The sequence below is a fragment of the Monodon monoceros genome, unplaced genomic scaffold (assembly GCF_005190385.1).
Source record: "Monodon monoceros isolate NGI ecotype Baffin Bay Population unplaced genomic scaffold, NGI_Narwhal_1 Super_Scaffold_21, whole genome shotgun sequence".
Taxonomy (NCBI): domain Eukaryota; kingdom Metazoa; phylum Chordata; class Mammalia; order Artiodactyla; family Monodontidae; genus Monodon; species Monodon monoceros.
Window position 1 is genome coordinate 133,786,811 of NW_021703778.1, and position 10,555 is coordinate 133,797,365.

General features: G+C 36.1%; 1 protein-coding gene across 1 annotated transcript in view; it reads right to left on the reverse strand.

Annotated features, from left to right (window-relative positions):
* Nucleotides 1–2,605, reverse strand: part of CUNH14orf39 (chromosome unknown C14orf39 homolog) — a 52,378-nt gene extending 49,773 nt beyond the window's left edge. Inside the window, exons 1-3 of the mRNA XM_029236226.1 lie at nucleotides 2,557–2,605; nucleotides 2,403–2,459; nucleotides 1,277–1,403 (exon numbers count right to left, since the gene is read on the reverse strand). Coding sequence (XP_029092059.1) covers nucleotides 1,277–1,403; nucleotides 2,403–2,459; nucleotides 2,557–2,605 — 233 coding nt within the window. The remainder of the gene's footprint in view (nucleotides 1–1,276; nucleotides 1,404–2,402; nucleotides 2,460–2,556) is intronic.
* Nucleotides 2,606–10,555: the final 7,950 nt, after the last annotated feature.

The following is a 10,555-nucleotide window of genomic DNA, read 5'->3' on the forward strand; positions in this document are numbered from 1 at the left end:
TATATTGTTGGTGAAAGTATAAATTAGTATAATTTTTTGGGGAGAGCAGTTTGGCATTACTTATCAAATATTTAAACATGCATACTCTTCAACCTGGCAATTTCACTTCCAGAAGGTCATTCTATAGCAACTGGTGTAGAAATATGGAAGGATACCTGTACATGTTGTTTATAATAGGAAATAACTGGAAATAACCTAAATGTCTATTAATAGGAGAATGGTTAAATAACTTAGGATACATCAATACTATAAAATACTATGGAGCTGTTAAAAAAAAAAAGAATGAAATCCATACATAATCATTACATGTGTAGTACCATTTACATTACATATTGTTAAATTTAAAAAACAAGTTGAAAAATAAGTATGGTATGATCGCATTTTTTAAAAAAGGAAAGGCAGATATACAGGTGGATGTATATATAAGCATATGTAATAGTGATGTTGAATACATATTTTAAAAGGTCTGGAAGGGTACTCACTGTTAAGAGTGATCACCTGTAAGGAAGAGGACAGGGTGGGGATGGGGACTACAGGCAGGGAAAACCTTTTTACTCCATACATTTGTATAGTCTTTGAATTTTTATACTAGGCATGTGTTACTTTTATAAAATTTTAAAACCAATATAAAAAAAGTAATGAGGGAAAACCAAAAAGTTTATGAAATTTTAAAATAACAAAATATTTTTAAACAAATATGATTCTTAATATAGTACTTATTACAAAGACAGTGATCCACATAAAATTAAATACAGAAAACTAAACATTTTATTTTTGTAAGTACCTGTCCATACAATTAAGTTCCATTAACAAGTCTTTGTTTCAAAATGTTTGTCTTATAATAGATGTAACTACTAGAATCCAGAACCTGAAGCTATATTGAAAGAATTCTTAACTTACTAAATAGTTTTATTTTGAAAAGCTACTAATTTTAGGCTAGGTTCCCTTAGACAAAAATAAGATCTTGAAAATTCGAAGATGGAAATTATTTCAAATTTATTTATCTAATCGGAATTTTCTATACTGAGCCTAGATTATTCAACATACTGTATTTAGACTAACTGGATCTGAATTAGATCTTACAGCTCTTCTATTTTTCTTTTGAAACTTCTGTGATCCCTTTTACAGTGGCATGTAACAAGGAAATTTAAGACTTGCTTCATCATTTTCCTAATATAAAATACTACTTTAAAGCAAGTGTCTTCAACTATAAACTCAAAAACCTCGAATTAGAGAATCTAATGACAACTATTGAAAATTTCTTTAAAATACTCACTTACTACAGTTGTCTTTGATCTCCTTACTATGTTTACAGTAATGACCGATTTCCTCATCAGTTGTATTTATAGTTTCATGTATCTTACAAATGGTCGCTTTGTTTTCTTTAATATCTTCAAAGCATTCTGGAAATCATAAATTCAAAATAAATACAGTAGAAAAAAAGGTATGGCAACTGACCTAGAAAAGGAGAACCAGAGAATGGAGAGGAAGTGAAGCTTGAGATGGGAAGGGCCCTATACTAAAAAGCACAGGACCAGAGTCAGGCTTGCTCCTAGACCCAGAAGTTAAGAATTTGTGTTTTAGATTGAAGAGAAATAAACGTCCCCTGTCCCACATCTTTAATGTAAGATGGCTGGATTAAGTAATATCTAAGATCAATGGCATCCTATGATGCTATGAGTTCATGTAAACATTTACCCATATGATACTAACATAAGAGTTTTGTTTTTGACAAATGTGTAATTTCTATTCATCAATTCCATGTCATTATTTAATGCACCTTCAACTCACTTATTTCTTTGTTATAGTGAGTAAACACAAGCTAAAAATAAAATGTAATTTCTTAAAAAGATTAAAATAAATTCTTAATATCCAATATCCTTTTTTGCTGCAGAAAAGATAACCAAATTCTATAATACCTTTCAGAACTATTAAGAAATTATTGAGTGTAGTTTCTTTTGATAGTTTTTATGTAGGATCTTAAAATACTATACTTATGTAATCTGCTTTGTCATTCCACTCATAATATTAATTTTCATAATTAGCATTCCTGAAAATGTGGCTTCCATTAATCCTGGCCACTGACTTTTGATGATTTCTAAAAATATTTTAAAATTTTCATTCAAATGTTTAAAATAACCTGTGTTACTTGAGAAAAATAACATTTTCAATTGTATTTCATTAAGGGTGATATCTACTTAAAACAAAATTCTTAAACACAAAATAATTAAACACTGAATACAGAAAATTATTGAAAAAATAGGGTAAATAGCTCATTATTAGTCACTAGATAGAACCAGGGGAAAAGTTCTAATGCCAACTATAAATTACCCTAAACAAGGCAACAGCATAATACCTTATATTCCATAAAAAAAAAATCTTTGTCATGCAAAACTACTTACTATTAATTCGTTGAATCATATCTTCTTTAGTACTTATATCTTGCTCATACTGGAAAACTAAAATAAATTACTCTTTTGTGACTTCATTTCATTGTTAAAATGTCCAATGATAATACAAATAGTTATCTACTTTTTATTTCCATTTTATACCTACCAAATTCTAGCAAAAGTCTGTCCAAACTGACAAATAGGCTGTCATTCATCTTGGATACTTTGCTAAAAAAAAATAATAATAAGGAAGGGTTTTCTAAAAACAACCTTTTGAAATAGCATTATTACATAAAAATGTGGGTGGAGCAAGAAGTGGGGAGGGAAGAGACACCTTCATCCCGGTACTGGGCAGAGCTCTAGCAGGTATTTAATAAATGAGTGTCGTTATATATATTAAAATAAATGTATACAGTTATCTATAATAAAATAAATTGAATGTCGTTGCATGACTGAAACTTCATAATTGTTTATACATGGTCGTGCCATAAGTTATTGGATATTCTGGAGTCCACGGACATCCAGATTTCTTAAAAGGATATGCCTTTAAAATAAATAATATCTCTAAATATGTCCTTTCTCGGCGTGTGTACTACTACACGCTGAAAAACTCTTAGAGAAAGTCAGTCACCAACAGCGAAGTAAAACCTACAGGAACCGTGCAATTTGACACTTGCGAATTTACCACCGAGAATCCAAAAGCGGAGGTATTCACTGGACTACCAAGCCGCATTTAAAAAAAAAAAAAAATACGCGTATGGCGGGGTTTGGATCACTCGCTACCCGCAGAGTCGAGGAGCTACTCTTCCCGCGCGTTTTGAAGTGGGGAGTTCGCTCGCCGACTACCTTCACAGCCTACTCTCTTCTCCTCACCGGAGTCCCACCCCGAAACTCTGGCCACACGGCGGCCCCCGAAGCCTCGGGCGGCAGTGTGACCAAGGGCGAGGCCACGCGCTGGGAAGCCCCCAGAACGCGACCTCCGGTCGTACATCGGGGACAGGGCCCGCCAACCCCCCAAACCCCTCAGGGCCGCCTGCCTAAGGAATAACCGCCACACGCAGTTCTTTCCCACCCACCTCATTGGCCCCTCTGGGACCCGAACGCCCACCCTTCCTTCCCGGATCCCAGACTCTAGTCAGGGTCGCGAGCGCCGAGGACACTACAGCAGGTCGCGACACAGAACGACCCGAGCCCAACCTTGACCCCGCTCGGCCCCGCTCGGTCCCAACCAGTCCGACAAAGCCCACGGCGGGAGCTGCAGATCACGCTGAAGAGAAAGACGCAACTCCACGCGAGATCTGTGCGGCGGCGCCCCCTCCTCCCTCCCGCGGCGAAGCGAGAACCAGAAGGGTGTGCTGGGGTCAGAAGCCCTAAAACCAGGCTAGGGAACGTGTCAGGGGCTGGTTGTTTTTTTTTTTTAAGGCTATCCATTCCGCTTGTGAAATAACAGTTTAAAATATATTGTGGAGAACAGCACTAAAATTGATATTAACTTTTAACGTGGCAACAAAAACCACTCCAATCGTCAAAATTCAATTTCGCATTCAGCATTCAAAACTTCTTGAAAAGCAAGTATAAGAATTCAAATACGTTTTCTTTCAACAAAATGTTTTGAGAGTGACTCATTTATTTAGTTTCAAATAAAATGCACATTAATATTTTCTGTCCAAAATGCTGTCTTTGGGTAATTTATGCTCTTAGACTTTGCCTATACAAGGTGAAATAAAGAGTTCACTTTATTTATAATTTATAAATTATTTATGGTTTATAACTTGTTCACAATAATTAAACAAATAGTCCCCCAAACTGCCTTCATTATTGGTGTATTTCTGGTGAAAATATTTTTAATACTAAATGATGTAAATAGTTGCCTCAATTCCCAACAACCTGTTTCACAATTAAAATGAAAAAGATACTTTCAGAGATTTGCTTAAGTACTTCAGATCATATATGCATAACCAATTTTATTATAATGTGATGTAATGCTGCTCATTAGTATTAATGATAGTCATCAAGGCTAATTTAATGTAAATTTGATGACATAAGAGATTTAGAAGCTTTATTCTTGTTTATATTTATTAGCTATCCCTTTTTAGGAAGGTATGAGAGAATGGATATGAAGGCTCAATTATCATTAGTCTTGCTAGCACTGCTTTGCTATGACTGTCAAGAAAATATGACAGGTCAAAAGAGCTGTCCACTTCAACTTAATAGTAGATTCTCTTAGGTAAAATTGTGGAAACCTAGAAACACCACCTTACTGAGACCTGAAAATCAATTTATTTGCATTTACGTTCACATTTATGCATATCCTAATTACTCTCATAAAAATATACCTGAGTTCTACCAACTCCACTACCCCTTATTCCATTGTGAAAATTCCTTCTGGAAAAGCAATAAAGATGAAGATGTTCCATCTACTGGAGAGTTTTAAATAATAAATTTTATTCTCTCGTCTAAATCCCCTCAATGAAATATAATGTTCTGCTTGAAAAATTGTAGAATGTTGACTCAGGTCAGCATTTATCCTAACAACTCATTAAAATCTCTCCCTACCTATTTTTAGCAACTTCCCCTCTTGCTCCACACATGTAAATCAGAATCTAAAGAAATTCTTAGTTTAAAACTGCTGCCCATTCTAATTGCACTGTATCACTGTTACATTTACCGCTAAATTTATCAATAGAAAGCACGTCTCCTACCTACAATTCCTTTCCACTCCTTTCTTCATTGACTTTTTCAACTCAACCACTGTACCCCATCACATTTAACTGCTTTCTCAGATAATCAATAAAATACTTTTATTCCAAATATAATGGTGTTTTCTCAGTCTTATCCTTCCCTCTTTTTTTCCTAACTCTCTTCCATACTTGGCCCCATTAAAATTCTCTGCAACCCTAACCCTCGCTTCCAAGACACTACTTTCTTAAAGTTCTCCCACTTCTCTTACCTGCCCTTCTGATTTTGGCTTCTACTTCTTTCCCTCTCACCATCACTACACAACTATAGACTCTTATCTAAGCTTTTTCTTTAACTATACCCCCTTCTATACATTCTTTGGATTATTCATTCAAAATGTGCTTAAAACTCCCAAATCTATATTCCCAGTTGTATCCTATTATCTGAGAGTTATCCAATATTTACATTTACATGCCTTTCCATCAATCTGGGTTCAATCTGATCCAAATCCAAAGTCATCTCTTCCTCTCCCTCTGACATACCTGTCTCAGTGGCAGAGTAATTCTCCACAAAATCAATACATGAAGAGTTGGTATCTTACATGACTCATTACTCCCTCTTATAAATAATTATTCACAAAATCTTGTTGATTTTTTTCTTTGATATATCCCTTGTATACATCCAATCAACTCTGTAAATAGTCTTTGTAGTTAGATATGGATTCAACTTCTGGTTCTGTTATTTGTTAAGTCAAAACTTTGGGCAAGTTTCTAACCTAAACTTCAGTTTCCTCAAATGTAAAGTGAGAATTAATAATTCTACATCTTGGCTTCTAAGACACAGTATTTACTTGATTTTTCTTCTATCTCTAATAATTTTTCTATCTCCCCTTTCAGATTCATCCTCTTCTACTCAATCATTAACTGTCATAAATTTCATAGGCTCAGTCCTAGCCCTTTTCTTTCATTCTGTTCTCTATGTTTAAGTAATCTCATCACTGTCTATAGCTTACCGCTATACATATGACTCACAAATGTGTATCTCTAGCACAGACCTCTAGTATCGATTCAAGTCCTTAGTGGCAAATAACAGAAGTTGATTCTGGCTGATTTAAGCTAATATCAAATTTGTTAAAGAGGATATTGTGTAACACACAATCCCCAGAATAGCTTGAGACCCAAGCTCTAGCAAGGAAGCAGCAGAGCAAGGATCAGTGCCCAAACTCATACTACAGAACTGGTGGTCAAGATACCCAGTCACAACCAAGAGCTACAGGCTGCACCTCACACCACTACTACCGGCACAAGATGCTTCAGTACCACAACCGCCCTAAAAACTTGATCTTATTTCAACTGCCTCCACTGCAAGAGGGGGTTCTTCCTAGGGCATACTTCTTTGTGTCATTTATTCCCAATCCAAAATTTTGGATGGATACATTTGATTAGAGAAGCCTAGGCCCATACTCCACTTCTTTGTCCTTTCAGACTGTTAAGGTATGAACTCCAAACATAAGAAGTGGATTTAAATGCTGGGAAGTCAAAAATAATAGGGACTTTCCATGATATATAACCTCTGAATTCTAAACCCACACATCTAACTGCCTACATGATAAGTCAAAACACAACTCGTGTGTTCCCCCCACTAATCCTGGACCTTTTTTATCATCTCTCTTTTCATGAATGGGATCAGTATCCAGCTGTACATACCAGAAACCTAGGCATCATCCTTGACAGCCTTCCTCTCCTATCATCCCCCATATCTAATCCATCACAAATCCTACCAAATTTACCTTTTAAATATCTTTCAAATCCACCCATTTCTCTCCATCTCAATTGCCACCATCTTAGGCCAAGTTACCACCAGTCTCTCATTTAGATTATTGTAATAGCTTCCAAAATGGTTTTAATGCATATCTACTCTGGCCCTCTTGTCCATTAATCATCCATCCTTCAACAGAGCAATTCTTAATTGCAAATTTTGTACTCTCTCTGACTCTCTCTGTCTCTCTCCTTCTTTCTCTCTCTCTCTCTCTCTCACATACACACACACACACACACACACACACACACATACACACACAACTTAAGACACATCAATGGCTTCCTATTCTTCTAAGAATAGGGGACAAAATTCTTATCATGGCTTACAAGGCCGTTTATGATCCTGTCCCCATCTATCTCTGCTTCTTCATATTATACCAACTTTATCTTCCTCCTGAAATCCAGCATTAACATGCTTCTTTCCATCACAGGGACAATGCACTTGCTGGCTCCTCAGGCTGGAATGCTCTATCCTTCCTCATTTAATAACCTCCTACTCATTTTTCAAATCTCAACTAAAGTATCACAGCCTCAGCAATGCCCATTATCAACTCTCAAAGTTGTTATACTTATCCTTCATAGCCTTTCACATGGTTATAATTTAAATTATTTGTGCAGGTATTGTATAAATATCTATATCATCTACCATACTGTAGGCTCCATGAAAACAGGCCCCCCTTTTTCCCCTCCCCCAACACATACAAATATCTTGGCAGCCACAAGAATAGGTTACAGCAGTGTTTTGTTATAATGGCTATAGTCCTAATTCAATTCACAAGCAATTCCAAGGGAATAAATGCCACTTCATTCTAAGAACAGTCCTTATAGGGAAAATAGTCATAAAATAGGAAGTGAAGAAATGTGAATCTGCTAACACAAATTTATTTACATGAATAGAAATCAGGTCGGTGGGAAAAACAACAGGATTAAAGTGTGCCAGGATTTTCAAATATGTATGATTAAATTTACATTTTAATATTAAAACAAAAACCTCTCCTTTGTTTTCTCAGTTGATCCCCTGTGTTGAAATTAGTTGACTTTCCCGGTCAAATTAGGTCTATACCTTCATCACCTCCTTGAATTACCAAGTCAATAAAATATAGGTAGTTGTCTGACAACTCTGCTGACCTTTCTTGACAGTAATCCTAACACTAGTAGGTTTCCAAGTGTGTGCAAACCATATTAGGCAAATAAAAAAAAAAAAGCCGTTTTTGTTCTTGTAGATGCCATTTAACATTAATCTGACTCATTCATTGCTTTACTGTTCATGTACCTTTGATTTTATTCTTGGTGCAAGGCTATTTCCCTCAAATATGTCTACTTACCTCTAAAATCCTATTAAGTGGGATTTTAAATTTTAATTTACTCTTCATTATACTATCCTTTATGTCACATAATTCTTTAATTTTATTCTTTTTTTGCTCACCATTTATCCCCAGCACCTAGCAGAGTGCCTAATACATGATAGAAACTCAACAGATACCTTAAGGAATAAATGAATGAATGGTAAATGCTCAAAAAGTGGTTACATCATTTCATATCTGGGTTACTGTAACAGGCTGGGGACAACCCTTCCCCTTTGATCTATTCTATATTCTTCCTATTCCATCCTATAACAATACTGGTTTTTCTTACATGCATTTCATCATGATTCTCATATAATTCAAAGAAATTATTGATTATATTTTCCTCTGCTTCAAATTGGAATGCCTCTGCACTATTTTAAGATCTTCTATAATTTGACCTCAACTTTATTTCTCAACAAAATCTCTCTATTTTAAGCTGTTCCCTCACTGATCCGTGAAGACATTATGTTTATTTAAGCCTCCATGGCTTTGTGTTCAATGTTCCTCCCAACTGGAAAGTTTCTTTCCTTGATCCAATCAAGATCTACCCATTCTTCAGAGTTCTATTCCCAAGAAAGCCTTCCCTGACTATTATAGATATTCCTTTTGTCTGCAGTATATGGCACTGTGTGTACTACTTAACAAACACTGGTTTTATAAAGATGAACAAAGTCCTTGCTCTCAAAAACCTCAGCATTTGACAGTGAAGACAGATACTGATAGTTATGACTACTATCACAGAGATACACATATGTGATGGGATGATAGTTTGGGGATATTAAATCAGTGGCTTCAGTGACCTTTAATTCAAAGTCAGTCAGCAACTCTGTACCAGTCAGGGTTCCAGCAGGAAACAAAAATCGCCCCAGATGATTCAAGTGATAAGACTTTACTGAAGAGACTACTTATAAATGTACAGGCAGAGGACAAGGTGTATGGTGTTTCACTCATAAAGGTAAATGTCTAGAAACCCAGATTCTAGCAACAGGTGGCTGTTCAACACTCCAAAAAGCCATATGGGGCCAATCCATACTGTAAAACCATCCATTCCAAAGCAGAGACCAGAAAGGATCCAAAGAAAACCAAATGTATCTGAAGCCCCATCTACCCCACAATGAAGTCACTTTTACTCCACTCCCCATACATTAAAATGCCATTTTAGAGAGGAAGGCAAAGGAAATCTAAAAGATTTAGCATACCTCTGAAGCAGACTGTTATCTAAAAGAAACTTTTAAACTGGCAGTATCTATCAGAAGTTTAAAGTTGTCGCCCTGACTGCCCCTGGTATCCAGCAGGGTAGAAGCTCGCAAGAAAGATTCGATCAGTTATAAAGAGCTAAAGTCTCAGGACATCCAAGACTCCCTTCTCAGACAACAGAACTCCTCTTTCATAACAGTAATCAGTAACACTACTATCTAGCTCCCACAGGGCTCTGATCTCAGAAATGGACATGTGACTAGGTAGGGAATGGCCTGGCCAATCACAGCACTCCACCTCTGAGGCCAGTCTTTCCTTAACTGGTACATGTAGAATAATAGAAGAAAATTGTCTCTCTGAGCTGGTGAACTCCAAAAACCTTGTAAAGATGGAGCAGGTGATAACTATCTTTCTCACCACATGGAAAAATCTGCCCTATAATGAAGACAACACAGATGAACGCATAAGCAAGATATAGAAGAGTCAGCTAGTCAGTTCTGTAAGTCAAGAGATTCTCTTTTCATTCAAGATAGCCTGAGTTGGGTTTATATTGCCTGCACCCTTAAGGTCTTTTTAAAGAAAGTAGAAAAGTAGAGATGATGAAATTTTGTGTCACTACACATGCCATTTGAAATTTACTTGCATCAAATTTCCAAGCATTGGGACTTCCCTGGTGGTCCAGTGGTTAAGACTTCACCTTCCATTGCAGGGGGTGCGGGTTCAATTCCTGGTCAGGGAACTAGATCCCACATGCATGCCACAACTAAGAGTTCGTGTGCCACAGCTAAGGGTTCACATGTCACAACTAAGGAGCCTGCCTCCCGCAGCTAAGACCCAGTGCAACCAAATAAATAATAAATAACTAAATATTAAAAAATAAAATAAAACCAAAGTGTCACAAAATTTGTTTTAAAAAAATGGTCCACATCAAAAAAAATCTAAAAGTAAAAAATTTCCAAGCATCAAAATCAATTAAATTTTCTTTGTTTAGTCTCCACCAATTGATTATAATCATGCCATATTTTCATTTGTTTCACATTTGATCCTTGATTTCTTATACAGATTTTGTTTTCCCCAGAGTTTCTAAGTGTACTTTTTCCCCCTGTATACAGAAGAAACATAT